Source organism: Xiphias gladius, chromosome 17, assembly GCF_016859285.1.
Source record: "Xiphias gladius isolate SHS-SW01 ecotype Sanya breed wild chromosome 17, ASM1685928v1, whole genome shotgun sequence".
NCBI lineage: Eukaryota > Metazoa > Chordata > Actinopteri > Istiophoriformes > Xiphiidae > Xiphias > Xiphias gladius.
In genome coordinates, this window is record NC_053416.1 from 18,259,039 (window position 1) to 18,276,943 (window position 17,905).

The window sequence follows — 17,905 nt, forward strand, 5'->3', positions numbered from 1 at the left end:
TACAGAGTAGCAGAAAACGGAAATAATCAAATAAAGTACAAAAATTAAAACATTTAAATACAGTACTTGAGTAAATGTACTTGTGTGAGAGCTTACTGTGCAGTCTAATCCTCGCTGTCTAATTTAGGCCTCCTGATTCATGTACTCAGCATAACTAGATCTTCATTTCTTTTTGTTGCCATCAAAATGAAGGACTACAATCTAACAACCTTAACCTCAGCTTTTCCTGCATTCTCCTGCTGCTCTGACAAATGGGGATGGTTGGAATGGTGGAGAATTTGCATAATCACACCGCCCTGCTGCTGAATGTCTGGTTGGTTTCGTCTCTGCAAGGAAACATCTGATTAATTGCACACTGCTAAAGAGCTGCACTCAGGAGCCAGGCACACAGGCTCATTAACAGAGGGTGGGAGAGATAGAGACAGAGAGAGAGAGAGAGAGAGAGAGAGAATGGCACCAAGCAGCTGTTCTACTTAATGAACACCTTACTGCACCTTCACTTTGAGATGGACACGTATCAATAGGCCTTGACCCCCCCTCTGTAGGTAAACACTCTTTTCCTCCCAGGCTCTAATATTGGGATTCGGGCAGAAATTCATCAATCAAGCTCTTCTGCTTCAAGAGAGCTGTTTCCCTCCCTGTTCAAGGACTATTATGCCTCGTAGCAAACACAGAAAGAGCAAAGGAGAGCGTAACTGGGATACACATGTAACAGCATAGCCAAGTAGTGATTGAAAGGTGCTTTTCTGTAAGATGGGTTTCAAAGGATTCAGAAAAACAAAGAGATGCAGATGAGGAAGCACAAGACTGCCACTTAAAAAAAGAAATCTCCAAGGTTAGACAGGACTATGTCAAATTTAATGAACTTTGAAAACAGAACAGTGTATTTTTTTCTCTTGTTTTCTTATGGAGAACATATTATTTGGCTCTGTGCTTTTGAGAACCCTCTCTAACTCAGTGTGTTGAATAAGTTTTATATTCTCCATGGGAATCAGGTTGCCTTTAGATTTACAGCTGGTAATGGAGTTTGTGTGGAAAGGCTGCTTAGATGCTGCGTGCGTGTACTGTGTGGTGACCTCATTGGTGAAAACCTCAAAGGGCGGTGTGCATTCACTGAGAAGCTACAGCTGAGGTTTTAGCTGTCTGAGTGTTTCTGCATGAACCAAACCTCTGTTATCAAGCGCTCACTCTGTTCTGCCAGATGCCCAAAATGGCACCAATTGATCCATGCACATCCACACATGCAGAGGCAGTGCAGCTTGAACACAACATCAAACAACAAGTAAGCTGCAGACATTCTGCTGCACACTGCAGTGTCGAGCCCATTGTATCTTCAAAATCGTGTATGTGAATTTACTAATGCAGGATACCAAACATTCTTAAGAGTTTTTCAGCCTAAGAAGTGAGAATTTATCAAATCTGATGGTTTTATTTCTCAGCATGGGTGATTTGTGAATTAGAACCAAACCACCGTAAGGCATACAGTTAAATGAAGACAGCCTCTTATTTTAATGACATTCTAGCTTTCAAATATGAAGACACATTTTCTCCATCGAACAGACTGGATGACAGGCTTGCATTGCAACTGTAACACAGTAGTGTAGCTATAGCAGCCTTCAGAAAGACATTACATAACTTTAAGCAGTTGCATCTCTTTGTAAATCTTTGTGATTTGCTTGAGAAAGTGGAGTTGCAACACTTGTTCTCATTACATTACAGCCTGTAGTTGTTGATATCTCTACGTAACCCACTCAGTCTGCCAATATATATGGGAACAAGCCATTACTGCAGCAATCTAGCGTGCATGAATTGCTAAAGAGTGGATTGACTGTGTAGATTTGGATCATTTTTGCTCTGTGTCCATTCACACATCTTTCAGGTAGTTTGCTGAATGTGTTTGAACTCCGTTTGTCCAGGTTGGATGAAAAACTCATCTCACTGCAGAGATCATTGTTTCAGGACCATGGACAGCTCCTACATCCCACACAGCTCAGTTTACTTTATTTGTTATGCACCATGCATGTATTTTTGTGTTATACTGTTGTTGCATTAACATACAAATGGATGAAAAATCAATAGATAATCTTGAAAAAATGAGTGGAGAAACATAGCAACTGCTGATGCTTCCACAGAAAGCACAATGGGTCACTGAAAAGGCCTTTTTTTTCAGAGAGGACATTTTGACTTGTCATGGTACGAATAAATAAACACTATCATGGTATACTGTATGTAATTTTATATTATTATATTATTTTATGTTCTTTGTAAATCTTCTGGAAAATCAATTTAGAAATTGTTATTTCAGACATAGACTCCTACATCATGGAATTGACCAATTCTAACAATTAGTTCTACATGTTTAAATTGAGTTACGGGGGAAAAACTCTGCTGTTTGAGGGAGCGCTCGGTTAATCCGAGCAGTAACGAAGAACGAACGATGTTGGCATGAGTAGACCTGCGTGAATATGACTGATGAATGTGAAGTATAAATGAACCAGCTGACGCCAGGTGATAGGAAGGCTGAGAGGAATGTCTGTTTTTTGATCATCCAGTAAATTAAACACCTGACAAATCAAAGTACTTGATCAAATTGATGCAAAATTCATATATAAAATTGAGTACACCATGGTATGAACAGTATAAATGGCGGACAGTGGTGTAATATGTGTTGCACAGGAGATAAAGGTTCAATTTAGACAGCTAAACAACCAGACTTTTACTCACTTACTTATGTTTGTTATATGGAGGCATTAAAATGAATCTGAGATCTAATACATCTTGAGATCTTGTCTATAGGCAGCCTGAAGTGAGATCAATCATATTTGCCATAGCTGTTACTATTAACAATCAGTTCTTATCTTTTCCCCCTGCCTCTTGACTCATAAGGCTGCCACTTTAAAAAAAGAGAAATCAATACACAAGATAATTTTAATCATTGATTATCTAACCTTTAACCACCAGGTGCGGTTCCACTTATCCTGCCCTTATTTTAAATGTCAGTTCACTCCTGTCGGCTCGGGAAGTAAACAGGGAACAGGGCGAGCAGTTCAGGAGCAAGAGGTCTATTCCGGCTAAAGTTAAGATTTTCTTCTCTCCGCAGCTCAACATCGTTGTCTCGGCTGCTCACAGACGGAGAAATAGCCACGTCTTCAAATGAATAGAAAAGGAAATGAAACTGTACGGAGAGAAAGAGCGAGGGAAGGAACAGAGGAGTCAGCAAAGCCTTTGTGTCTCTCCTGCGTCAGAGTACAGCAAATGGCACAGAGGGCCAAGCACTGTCAGACATGCTGTCAAATGCACCAAATGTTTTTTACTATGACTTCGGAGCCCCCCTCCCCATCTTTTTCTGTGAGATCCAGCTTTTCATATCTAATTTGCTCCAACCTTAGCACTTTGCAGGGCCCAATAAGAAACCAGGTGATTACTAATGAGCCCCTCTGCTTTATTAGGCATTGCTCTGTTTATGCCGCGACTTCTGTCTCTCTACCGCTAAAATACCTCTTATCTATTTTGGGACACTTGCTTTCAGGATAACGCAAGGCCATTACAACAGTAGTCTTTTTGCATTATGAAAGAGATTGATGTGATGTGCGCTTCCCTGTTTGCCCAAGAGGAAACGCCATTTATATTTGCTTAAGACATGGGAGGGTGTTTTTTATAGGCGAGTAGAAAAAGAACAGGCAGTTAGTGAAGCTCTCATGGTGATGGTCAATAGCCAGCTTGCTCCATTTTGTGGTTTGCATGTGGTTCAAATACAAATATCTATGCTTTATACTGCGTGTGTTTTTTTTAGTCTCTTGCTCCACCTTTATGTTTTTATGCGTATATGTATTCAGAATCTGAATCATCTTAAAGTGCAACAAAAGTTCATGAATTACTTAACGAAATGTGAATAAAACTTACCTAAAAGATGAAAGGAAACAGGAGGAGAAATGCTCAACATTCTGTTAGCAACTTTGCAGCTGTCATTAGATATGAAATAATCTGTTTGATTAGCTCTGATCAGGGATTTGGCAGGAGTGGGTGGTGTGGGGGTGCAGGGCTCTTCGCAGTTCAGCTAATTTGGAAAAGGGAGCTGTTATCTGCATTGGTCTGCATCCGGAGTAGGCGTTGTTAGGCTAATTGTACTCAAAAGTGTCCTTTTACTGTCATATGGCAGCTTTAATCCTTTTATTTCACTGGCTCCCTTAACAATGCCCACTGAAAACAGTCATCTTTGTGGAGCCACATACTGTATAGGCTTTGGAGATTTTTCTGAAGTAGGTTCAGTGGCTGTGTCTGAGTTCCCTTTGGTGTCGCACTCAGCTTTGGGCATCCCATGACAACGGCGCAGTTCAGATGCCTGCAAGAGAATTTTAAAGAGGTCACCTTCTCCAGGGAGGGGGAGGGACCACTGAGTCACATTCGAGACTGCACATAACACTCAGCCGTCATGTGAGCCGCTGCCCAAGTGAGACAAGAAGAAACACACGGACAGGTGCCAGCAGAGCCACAGTCAGTCCCTTTCATCCAGCACTGTGTGCCACGGTGGAAATAAATCTCCCGGTAAATGCATTATTCTACATTTGATCAAATTCTTTTCCTCCATGATTGAATATCTAAAACAGATATTTAAGTCAAGTGATTTGTTAAAGAAAAACAACCAATGGTATGCTATGCCAGTTAGAAGATACTTTAGTCCAACGGGCTGACTGTGAGTAACCCACAATATTATTTTGTTCACACTTGAACACAATAGCTAAAGAGTGCTATGATCTATAAAGCCAATCCTCTGAGCTGCAAAGAACAGCACACCAGAGGAGTACAAACAGATCTCCTGGGCAGTGCTGTGTGGGCTACTGAGCTCATATATTCAAGAGAATCCCACATGCGGGCCGGCTCTGCTTTGTGTTGCCTGCTCTAACAATGGCTGTCATCTTTAGGCATTTCTTTGGGTGTGTTTTGTGGAAAAACTTCAAAGTGAAGTGTTTTTAACACTTTTTGTATTTGTGGACTGGAGTATAATTACAGTATGGAACCTAATCTCATTGCTGTGCCTATAGTATGGTAGTTTGAGAGGGTTTGACATTTGGGACACTATATATTTGTGTTGTTTTCGGATTAGGGAATTCTAATAGTTGAAGTATTTTGTCCAACTCATGTTACACACTCAGTTATTAGTTTGCTGCTGTCCTTGACTGTCATTGCTTCATGGTCATGCTCATTTGCATGATACGAAAACATTTTACCTGTTGTCACCACGTTGCAGGTCTGGTTCATGTCACCACTTATCTCTTCGGGAGAAGAGTTGTCCTCTCTTCCTTCTCTTTCAGAAGCTGCCACTGAAAACCGATTTCAGTTGTGAGCTGATGAAAGAGCAAACTGTCCATTTGAGTACTGGCGCAGCATAACTGCAGATGAAACTGATGTTGCAGTAAAAACTCAAAGCTTTTTCTCCCCTTTTGTTCTTTGCCTACAGATGCAGGCAAAGTGTGTGTGTCTGTCTCTCTTTGTGTTTGTGACTTCAAGTCGCACAGATGCTTGCATAACTTCACAAAATGTAAAAAAGTATAAATGTAAAGATAAACCACACCAGACTTCAAGTAGTCACATTATGTAAATATGTCTTTTTTTTAATTTTGTTTATTCGTGGTTTTCAATATTTACAGAACAAGGATGATTTCTTGCTTTCCTAAACTTGCAATAATTGACTTTATGGCTACTTGGGGTCAGTCGACACAGTTGCCCATTTAGGCTTTCAGCAGATATGGAGCAACATTAATATTCTTTTGAGTTGCTTTTTTGGTCACCTGGGAAATATTCCAATGTTCCCTCTCCCTATAGTTCTATTTTGGGTCTCTACTGACTCCTGATGGAAATACCCTGCTCTTCAGTTGCTAAATGCTCCACCGTGTTCGCCAGGTAGTTGTTAACCTTGCCTGTCTGCCTTTTGGTGCTCAGCAGCTCGAAAAACCCACTGTTTTTTGAGTTGCTGCGGCCTGAATGACACTAACAAACATGAGTAAACCAAACAGTTATGTTGTGGGCTAGAAAACCAAAACAAAAAGCTAAAAGTCTCTATAAAGATCTGAAGAGCTGAGATGAACTGCAGAATTAGCTGATAAGCTAATTCATCTGCTGAGCCTCCTCCACATATATGTAGTCATACGATCCATTGTTTAGAGAAAAGTAATGATTATAGCTGTTATAAAGCAATATTAATAAATTTATTGGGGACAGAAGAACTCCAAAACAGCCTGATACACAGAGTTGCCTATTTAGACATTCAGTTGACACACAGCAACATTAGCATTCATTCAGAGCTTGTGTTTCTGGACACTTGACAGATGTAAGTGTCCAATATAAACTGTAAACTGTAAGTAAGAGTCCTGCATGAAAAATTCCTACTTAAGTAAAAACTACTTTATTTACAGTTTTATATGCAGGGACACCAGATAAATCTGAGGGTTTGTGAGATGATTAATGGGAGAGGGAAGAAGAAAAAAACAAGTTCTGATACACAAATCTGAAAACAGATTTGAAAGCAGATTTTTAGTTTTGGTGAGATATTGGATCATTTTTAACATTTATTGAAATGAAACCATGTGAGAAGTTTAGAGGGAAAAATCACTATTCGGTGGAGCTGTTAACTCATAGACATCTGAAATGTGACCCCAACCACACACTGCTTTTTGTAAGAAGTCCGAAGCCAAAGAGGATGGAAACACTGGTTTAATCTTAAACAATGTGTTGTATATGAAATACTTGTAATTTTATCCATTGTGTAAAATCTTCATCTTAAAAATAACCAGCGACCAAAGCTGTCGAATAAATGTAGTGGGGTAGAAAGTACAATATTTCCCTCTGAAATGTATTGAAGTGGAAGTATAAAGTAGCATAAATGGAAATACTCAAATAAAGTACAAGTACCTCAAAATTGTACTTAAGTACAGTACTTGATAGCCACTAATAGCCTTGAGACAGCATGCTCCTGCTTTTGAATATGTGTTATTTTTTCAGGACAGTGCTGAATAATTGATTGTGTAAAATGCCCTTGATGGGTGTCCTGCCTGCTGGCTGTTTTAAAACATACCATCTGTTTACAAAGTCAACCAAAACTCTTTGACCAAAAGACTTTGTCATTTGTGCACAGACTGATGAATCACACTAGTGTTAATATTCACCAAGAGACTTGGCTTTCCTATGACATTCAAATTTCACATTTGCATTGTGGCTATTGACATTACAGTACACTGAATGTCACATTCAATTAATTCCTTCAGGTCAGGACATTTTCGAAATTAGCTTTTATTTCCACATATCTTTTATCTTGAGCATACTCAATAGCTTAACAAGCTCATACAAATGTTTAATTCCAGAATATCCAGTTTAGTTTAGTGTCAGAAAAGGAACGAAAATGAAACTCTCGAGGGAATCATTTGTAAATCCCCTCAAATCCCTTTTCTTAAGCAACTACTAACACATTTCAAAATGTCAGGCATATCCGAGCTTAAGGTGTTGAGTGCTATGTGTCAGAATACTGGGAGGAATGCTGACACTCATCCTCTGCCTTTTCATTTCCTCTCAGCCACCAGAGATATACTGTGCTGGAGTCTTGTTTTGATATCTTTTCGCTGATAAAAAACAAGACATAACCCAAAAACAACAACATTTTTCTGCCTGTTTGACTTGATAGAGTCCAGACAATGACAGAGCTGGGCCCAGCCTGAGGTCAGCTCGGCAGTTTCCTGTGATCACGCTTTTCACAACGCACCGAGACAGGACAGTCGCACAAACACCCCTTTAGAATTCCCTAACCTCCCTGAGTATCAGAAATGTGGACGCACATCTCGTCTGCCTCTTTAGACTCCTGAGCGGTGTCGCCCAGCAAGAGCCACTTGTCTTTAAAGGCCATACCTGATGTGAGTGCTGTTTGCTGAGCACTTCTCTGTGAAGGTCACCAGCAGGGGAAGGGAGGATGAACATGTCAGCCGAGTCACTGTGTTCTGAATACTTAGGAGCTCTGTTGGGAACATTTTAATGTTTCTGATTAAATGATGCACATTAGTCAGAAGTACAGGTCAGCACTGCCTGACACAGGGAGTGTCGTGTTTTATTCTGGGTTATTTGCACACCAATGCCAAAGACAAAGTCTAAATGCCGTGCTAGAGGCCCCTGAAAGAACATGCTATGCTTTACATCAATTTGCCAAATAATTTTAAACCTCTGCACCATACTACATACTACATACCTGCTACATGCAGTAGTAGTATTTTTTTTTCGGGTTCAGTCATCTCAGACCATGTTGAATGCTGAGATGGCTCAGTATTTCTCTGAACTTTTCATAGTTACAGTGACAAATCTTTCCACTGCTTACTCGCTATGTCCAACTGCTGTGTACCTGGAAGCCACAAGTCGGAAACTGTGTTTGCGTTATTATGATGACAACGACTGTGATCTTTTATATCATTAATTGCAGCATAACTGAATATGTCATAACAAGGTCAAACTTTGTTTTATGGTTTTGATTTGTTTGAAAATGTAAAAAAGTAGTAAAACATTGCCTACTTTTTTTTTATGTGTTGATACGTTATTTAAGTGTATAATCAAATGCAAAATGGAAATGAACAAAAGATTGGGCTTCCTTGACCCTTTTGGAACCTTTGTTTTAGCTTTTACCATAACCTACAGGCAGATTTAATCATAATCAATTCAACTCAACTAATATTTGGTAAATGGCCACTATTGTCACAGTGGTCCCCTCTTTAAAGATGTGTACAGCCTTGTACATTTTAAGGGAACTAATTCTAGCACTGAGAAAAGCTTATTTCTTAATTCTTCACTACCTGATATGGTGAAAAAATGGATGGTTTTCAACTAATCTAAGCTACGGTTCCCTCTGCGTCTACAAAAAAACCAGTAAAACCAGTAAGGCAGGTAGTTTGGATTGATCTGCATCTGGATTTAACTATTTTTAAGGTGATGTCTGACATACAGCTGGTTATTTTTAGATGCATACAGATTCAAAATGATACAGTCTCTACAATTTAAGTATTTTACGAAGTTTGAAAAACATTTAAGATTGCCTCCAGGCATGCTCTTAGATATTTAAAAATTCTCTACTTGGAACTTATGTCTGACACTGTTTTTCCAAAAAAAAGTTCAATTACTTTGTTAAAAATTCTTAAAATTAAAACAACGAGAAAAACCTAGAATCTGTGAATATAGAAATATTGTTTCATTCTCAAAAGTTTAATCACTGTACACAGGATGTCTCCTAGGTCACTGAAAAATCCATTCTTGGTGTATGTGAATTGATGCTTTAAGTTTCCATATCAAACTTGTGTAAGCTGCCTACTGGATCATGATTGGCTTCCTTACTTGTCATGTCACAAAACCATGTTCGTACAAAAACGTCTTAAACTAAGATGTAAAGTGAGCACAGAGAAACTTTCCTCCTTCAGCAGATGAATGTGTAAACTACTTCTAGTGTCAAAGCGTCATTGAACAAAGCAAATTTAGCCTGTGCTATGCCTGCTTCCAGTAGAGAGGCTCTGTAGCCAACTTGCATTTACATCAACAAATTTTTCACCAGCTTATTCAGCGCCGTGATAATACCCATTATTTTATGGAATCCCTGCTCTGAAAGGAAAGGGTAACACAGGATATGATGCTGCTTCTGCTCATTTAGTCCAGGCAGCTGTAGTGTTTGACTCTGTGCAAAACAGCAAAAAAGTCTGCACTGTTTTTTTCTGTCCATTAGTTATGACCTAATACAGGACATAACGAGCTTCTGCCGCCTTTCATTTTCACCCCCACTCAACATATTGCGTGCTCTGTTCTTCCGGTAATGGACGTATGCAAATTTCTGATTTATGTTGTCCATTTCTACACTCTAATTTTTCTGATCGATAAGGTGTTACCTTTTCAAGGGTCACTGGTCTTCCTACATGCTGCTTTTTATAATAGCTGTACTTCATCCTAGTATATACTTCTCAATATACAGTGAACTGGATCTATGTTGATCTGCACAAATATTAAGTTTATTCAGTTTTATAAGCTTTCAACTTTTCCTATAGAACTTAGGTTAAACCCTAACCAAAGCCAGTTTAATGTCATCTGTTTCAGCACAGAGGCAGATTGATGCTCGACGAGATATCGATCCCTTTAAAAAGGCAATGTAGCCTTGTGCCTGTGGCAGTGACCCATTTTCTGTCACATGAGGTCAATCAGCCAAACACTGTGTTTATTATGATCTTGTACCTATTACAAACAAGAATAAACATAATATAACTGTAAATAAATAACCTATTTGTATGAATAAATCACAGTTATTTAGAACAACAACTAATACTGTACAGTACATCCCAATTTAAAATGAACTTTTGCTATGTAAAACTGACTGTTAATCACTGTTACATTGTGGTTTATTGAACACAGTTATGGTTTGTCCCAGGATTATAAAACTGGCAAAAGCCTCATTATTATACAATTTTAACTGCAGACTCACAAACAGACTCATTTGTAAATTTTCTAATAATGTACAGACTTAATATAGACAACATAAGTAGTTAAAAAGAGTTTGAACTGTAGAACCTGAAAGGTCCCATGTTGCTTAACCTTTTTTGAAAAGTAACCAGTCAGAATATATATATAATGGCGTTTTCCAAAACCCATGATTGGATATAATTATCCCTTATGGTTGAAAGCATCTATGTAGCTGCTTAGCTCAGAGAACAGTGTGTTTGTGTATATGTGTATAGGTCCAAGTATGTCACTGTATTTGTCCTCACATAACAGATGTTTTGTTGAATTGGCTCGATGAAACCTCCAAATAGCTCAGCAGGAGATTCCGGCTTCCTGGAACAATCCCAGTAGACAGAGAGTACACCTTCACTTCGCCAACCATATACGCAGATTTACAAAAAAAATCATTATGCTAAGGACCTGATAATGTCACCACTGATTTTACTGCAACAAAGTTAGCTTAATGGATACAAAACTCGAAACAATAATCTCAGTAGAAACAAATTTCATGAACAAGAAGTAGGATTAAGGATGCATAAAATGACCATAACATGTTTGCTTCTGAAGGGAAACTGACATGCTGGTGGCTACCAAGCTCAACTTCCAGCAAAAACTATTGTTTTACCAACGGAAGGGGAAAAAAGCCTATCCTTTTGGCTGATTTAGAAACTGCCTTTATGGCCAGTAATGACTGCTGACCATGACTTCTTAACACCTTCAGTAAACTATCAGTGGAACTATCCAAATTCCTGTGGGTGCATAGTGGCTTCTTGGTATCCTTGCTCAGCCAGGTTACTGTTAGCTCAGCTTCTTGCTTTCATATGCCTCATCTACTGATTCATCCCATGGCACAGTCAGCTCTGCAAAGTAGACACACCATTGAGTGGCATCAATTGTGCTTGCTCAACTGCTTCTTTAGCAGTTCGTTTCACCGCATTTGCTAGAGTATGTGCTACACGTCTTATTGTGGTGTCTCGTGTCAACTTTAGCCTTAAATTTGGAAGACTGATTATCCCTCAGTGAGGCAGGAAAGAGATAACTGAGGTGACCTCCTGTGACACACTGCAAGGGTACCATGGGGCAGAATTATGCTCTGTTACCTCCCGTATAGATGCCACAGGTTTAATTCAATCTTTTATGGGTGTACCAGCCTCTCTGTGGAGTGTTGTTCCTTCTTGTCTACACTCCAGAGCCTGCTTTGTCTGTAGGCACCAAAAACAAAACTCTACACACTAACCAAAAAAGTCTTACACCAAACCAGCAAAACATAATACATCTCTTGCAAAAGCAAATAATCTTTGCAAAACTCTTCAAATTAAAAAAAAAAAAAAAAAATTTGTTCTGCACAAACCATCATCTGAATAAGCACACAAAACACCAATTAAGCACCGATCGTATAAATGTAAAACACTTTTAGCTTTGCTTTTTCTGAGTGCAGGGCATAGCAGTTTGCAATAAAGTTTGTCATACATATAGTAAACACCCATACAAACAGGTATTCAAATGTGTAAAGTATGGATGTGTACTCTGAACATAGCACACTATCAACACAAAAGGGGAAAAATTTTTTTTTTTTTTCTCAAAATGTTCGAACATTCTTCAAATACAACAAAAGTGCAGTACAAGAAAACAAAAACATTTGGTGTTTCAGTATACCAGACAATGCAAAGAGACTAACTCAGCTGACATTTTGGAATAGGGTGTTATCTGTTATTATGTGGTCCTGCGGTTCTCGGAGTCTGATGCAGTTATTTGCAATGACCATATTTACAGTGTGGGTCTCCTGCTCTGGGGTGAACAGTAGACCTCTTCCACCAGACACCGGTTTCCTTGCAGTACTTTAAAAACTTTTGAATGGTTTTAGTGAAAGACCCCTCTCCTTACAAAAGTACAGTGCATATTACCATACCAGTGAGAATACAGCACTTACGGTTACTGACTGGTTCTCATTTTCCAAATATCTGGATGATACGCGCAACCGTGTATTGGCTCAGAATTGGTTGAAAACATTGCCCAGCCTCCTTCACGCTCATCCCATGGTTGACCATGTTGTCAACCATGGGATGAGTGTGGGGGGCGCACTATCGCTCTGATTGAATCAGTTGTTGTTATCCCGACTCTCCTTCCCCTTCCTCTATCCCTGTCCTCTCATTCTCCCCCATCCTACTTCACCTCTTCCTTCTCCTCCTACTGTTGGCTTCCATTGTTGTCCAAACCAAATGTTTATCTGTGGCCTATTTATAGTGCCCAATCTCTGATTTGTAAGTGAACTCATTATCTAAGAGAGTTTTGACCTGTGTCAGTGTGGAAAGGAAATAGGCAAAATTGTGAAGCAATGAAGAGGCCAGTGTTTACAATTTTGCTAGAGGTGTGTTATTAAATTTCCAACTGAGTGTAAAGCAGAGGGCGTGCATTCTGTTCGGCAACTTTGGTAAATGCATTGGCTACAAGTGTTAATGGTTTCAGAGACAGTGCTTCAAGAATCACTGCTAGCGTTTAGGCATTCAGCAAAAATCTGTAAGAGTATCTGACAGCAGTAATATATACAAACACACATGCTCTAAATGCATGAATTGCAAAAGCATGGGGCTCATGTTTAATTAATTTGCAGTAAGAAAAAAAGAAGACCCAAGGCATTGCCATCAGTAGGCTTTAAAATTAAGTTCAGTTTGTCTGAACCAGATTGAAAATTATTTTCTTCTATCCATCTACTCTAGTAGCTGTTCATATTTCCATGTCTATGGACTGTTTGAATAACATCCAAACGGATATTTTGTTCTGAAAACACTTTGGTATGTTCCATGTCACTTGTTTACCTGCTGTAGAGGTTTTCTGTTTCCATTTATTTTGGAGGACTGCTCTAAACAGATTATAAACTGCAGGATGTCTGCAGGTGATGCTTACAAGAGGATTTTAATGTCCAGATAAATAGTTCATCAATGCATCATGGGTTTGTTAATAGTTTGTAATAAAAAGCTGGTCAAAAGCTTTTCAAACATTAAACACATTGCTAACCATTGATGAAAGCCAGAATACCCTTGCAGCTCTTCTTTACAGCAGTTTGGATTCTCAGCACAACACTTAGAGTATCTTACTGCTGTGCTCTGAAATCCAATAAGACAGTTGGGTGATGGAGCTCTTCTCCCTCTGCTCCTCCAGGCTTTGCAATCCTCCAGGCCATCATGGAGTCCGCTGTAGCCAATAACTGGCAGGTGACAGCTCGCTCGGTGGGGAACATTGTGGACCCCATGGAGTACAGACGCATCATCGAGGAGATGGACCGCCGACAGGAGAAACGCTTTCTCATCGACTGTGAGGTGGACAGGATCAACTCCATACTGGAGCAGGTACAGAGTAAAACACACATTATTAGTTCAGCTGGTTTTATCTGAGAAAAATGCCGCACTGGAGAAAAAAATGTCTTTCTTTAAATACCTTTATCCAGCCTTATGCCTCTGCATGTTTCATGGTTTCTAAAGGAATAAACACTGTCTACTCCTCACTTTTCGCTTTGAGCACTATTTCCGTTTACATACTTAGTGAAATAAGGCACTCTCCTGGCTTGCTCTGCTCCCCACTGTTTTACCCTAAGCACTTGGAGTGCATCATGAATGCCTCAGATATCAACATTCTCATTTAGAGACAATGTTAAAACAGGCGAGACGGGTATATTCAATTAAGGCTTGTTATTTGTTATCTTTGGTGCGTACATTGTCTGAGGTCACCTGGGCTTAATTCATGTGGAGGCATTAAACAGCCTCCTCATCCTTGTTTCCTAGGTGATCATCAGCTAACGTTTTCCCACGAGTCTTGACTCACATTAAGTGTTTGCTAATGCGTGCCGCTCACTGTGACTGCGTTGGAGAAAATACTTTATCATCAAAAATGTATTAAATGAGGCTTAACTGGGACTCTGCTTGCTTACTCAGAAGATCATTATTGTTCATTTGGAGGATTAGAAGCTATGTTGCACGTGTGGTCACATTTTGTCTTGCAAATGAATTTTGAAGTGTACTGTTTCTCAAGGTTCTTGCAGTTGGATAGAGACCGGAGATCTACTACACTTGCTTCAAGCAAATGGATGGACTTTTATTTGAATAGTTGAATGTTGATAATCTCCACTGACTAACCATAATCCTGATTAACCCCAATCTAAATGTTTCTGAATTTACTCTGAACCTATCTATTAACTGCTTCTATAGACTATAGAATTATAAGAGTGACTTAGAAACCGAGTGGACATTTCTGCGACACATATTCACCTTATCAAAAAAGGTGTATTTACATTGGACTGGTTAAATACAAGACTGTTTTTCAACAGAAAAAACACCAGCATTCATCTCTTAAACCAATCTCTGCACATGTTTTCCTGACATGCAATGTTGTACAGGCATAAGAATAATTGTCCTCTCTGGGAGGAAAATTGAAGTAGCGTGACATCGTTATACTGCTGCAGTGCCGGATGGTTGAGCATACAAAGTGTGCGGGTTTGACGCTGGAGCAGCATTTGGTTTCTTTTAACCATAAAGCCACTCTTTCCCTAACCTTAATCGAGTAGTTTTGATTGTCTAAACTGAAACAAGCCTAACGCATGCAGTCGATTGAGTTTGCTTGTTGGCAAAAAAAAGTGCAATAAAGGTGTGTGCTTCCTTTCAGTTTGGCTTTTTGCAGCCGTTGTATACAGCTGCACAGCAGAGTAATGTGTTACAAAAACCATTCAACCCACAGGTATAGTCTGTTTTCTGTGTGCATGTGTGTGTGTGTGTGTGTGTGTGTAGCTAACTTGAACCATTAATCCTGAGCACATCTTAACCTTCTGTTCTTTGCTGAGATATTTGTGTGTAAAGGCTTCTGACCTCTACATAATGATCTTAATTATTGCCGGCCTTACGAGTTTTGCTCTGACCTTCACTGTGGATCTGTCTTCATTTCCTTCAATGCGGGGGAGTATTTTTACTGACAGCACAGAACATTGTCATTAATTAAGAGCAGTTTGCTTTTCTCTGCCCTTCATGTTGATACAGGGGGTTTCTTCAAATGTTCTCAAATTGCCCCCATATTAGATCAAGTTATCCAATCAGATAATGGTGGTCACTCGGTGTCACGTCAGGCTGATCCGATCATAATCTTTTTACTGTGGCGGATTAATGTGAATGGTGGCCTTGTAGGCAGCATCTGTCAGAAAAGTGTCTCTCCAGATGCTTGAGAGCGACAGGACATGCCCGCGTCTCTAGAGGACGACTCCTTATACGAGCTGTGACATCAACACTTGCTTTAATGTAATATCTGCTCCCAGTGTAAGTAGGACACACTGTCCCATAACAGCAACAACAATCAACCTACTATAAATAGCCTACCCTCCTAGCCTGAGGGAAGATCTCTCACAAAGTCAGGAGTGAGCAAACAACCAGATCACTCAGGCAAGAAGGAAACAACCATTCTGGACATGAATTATTTTCTAATCAATGTTTAGGATTGGACCTCATAAATAGACCATAATCATCAAAAAAATCACGAAATTGGTTTGATACGTACATTCAGGCTAATTTGTCTACCCAGTGCATTATGAATTTATTTTCACGCAGATATCTATCATATATTTGCGCTAATTGCTTTTGCTATCAGGGTAATTTCAGTTTTAACAGGCTTTATTTGTTGATAAATATGCTGTGGGATTTTTTACTCCCCTGCTGGTTCTATTTACCACCTTTAAAAATATCTGCTCATCCCCTCAGTAAAGTAAAGATGGAGCGATAAACACCTCTAAGGCTTCTCATCAATAACAGAAGCACAGTGGATTTAAAATCGCTGCCAGAGAGGACCCGTCACCTCCAGCCTCCTCCTGCTCAGTGGACAGACAAAGAGACAGAGAGCGAAAAAAGCCTGGAAAAGCAGAGAAGCCTGTGGGAATTGAGCCATGTAGTTTGAGTCTCCCTGTCTAGTGCTGTGGAGGGGAATAGGAGAAGTGCTGAACACTCAGAGGTGCACTGGAATTCCACACCCAGTGAGCAGGATAGTAAAACAAGATGCTGTAAAGGGATTATTCAGATTACTTCTGTGTGGATGTTATTTAATCCTGTATGTGAGTTGTACTTTTGCCTGTTGTTTTTCATGGGCATTGGTTTTTAATGGCATTACATAAAAAAAAAATGTTTTCTGTAGCATAAATATTTTGTTTGAGGGTTTGATTTTTAGCAGGTTTAATGTTTAGCATGTTTACTATCTAAGTTTAGCCTTTTAGCATGCTAAAATCAGCTAATTAGCACTAAACACAAAGTATAACTGAGGCTGAAGCACTGACCAAATTGAAATTTTGACCTGCTGGTGGCCTGAGAGGAAATGTCAGAGGATCGCCAGTCATTAAGATTTATATTCTAGGGATCTTGAATCTGTGTACAAAATTTCATGGCAATCCATCCAATACTTGTTGAGCCAGGCTGCTAGATGCAAAAATTTATATATGGTAACTCAATGACCCCCAAGTGCTAAGAGTAGGTTTGCCATACTGCAGCCTCTAATACTGAATCCGTTCAGAGACCGAATGGGGCCACAGTTTTGCAAATGATGCATGTTTGTGAAAATTTAAGTTTTAGAGTGAAAATTTAAGCTGACTTGTGCTGTTTTTGGCCACTAGTAGCGCTGTAGAGTATTGTGCTTTAAGGAGGGGGTCCTTTCACTGTTTGTGTTTCATGCTCTACCAGCATGAGCATGAGGATGCACATAGACATCATGTGTACAGTTGGTGACTTGATACACATTTGAGGAGATGCAGAGTGTGGGAATTTTGCATTTTGGTGAGAATCACTGAATGTAAAGAAGGATTAAAATGAAAATCCCACAGGGTACCATTAATTATTCTAGAGCAGTGGACGAGAAACAACTGCTATTAGGTGGATCAGGAGAGAGGCCATTTCTTGGCCCCTTTACATTTAGTTGTCCTTTGCATTTTCCCTGTTTCCTTAATTTTCCAAGTCTTCCTTAGAAGGTCATGACTGGACGAATACTCTGTACGTGACCTCAATTTAAATATGAAAAACAAGCATAAAAGTGCATATGTAATACTGCGGCTTGAACTATATAATAATGACCTACATATAAACAACAATAACAACAAGAGAACTATCTGTGCTTAAACCTTAATTTCCTTTTCCTTAACTTTCTACTACAAAAAGAAGACATGGCCCCTGAAAAAGAAAAAAAACATCTGCTGTAATAGAGGAGGTTCTTATACAGTCTTCTTTGTAGCACAGGCGTCCAAAGGAGACCCAAGAGAAGTCTGAGTTAAAAGCAACCCGAATGAAAAACAACATCAAACACACACAAGCAGGAGAATTGGCAGCTGCAACAAGGATAGTAAGGACATTACAACTTTATACACATTTTTTATTTTGCTTAAATT

At 39.4% G+C, this 17,905-nt stretch overlaps 1 protein-coding gene across 5 annotated transcripts in view; it reads left to right on the plus strand.

The window, feature by feature from the left end:
- The window catches only part of gria3a (glutamate receptor, ionotropic, AMPA 3a), a 69,235-nt gene that overhangs the window by 18,201 nt on the left and 33,129 nt on the right, over positions 1 to 17,905 (plus strand). For all 5 annotated transcript variants that reach the window (XM_040150920.1, XM_040150915.1, XM_040150917.1 and 2 more), the window contains exon 4: positions 13,666 to 13,853. In XM_040150920.1, the coding sequence (XP_040006854.1) occupies positions 13,666 to 13,853 (188 nt within the window). The remainder of the gene's footprint in view (positions 1 to 13,665; positions 13,854 to 17,905) is intronic.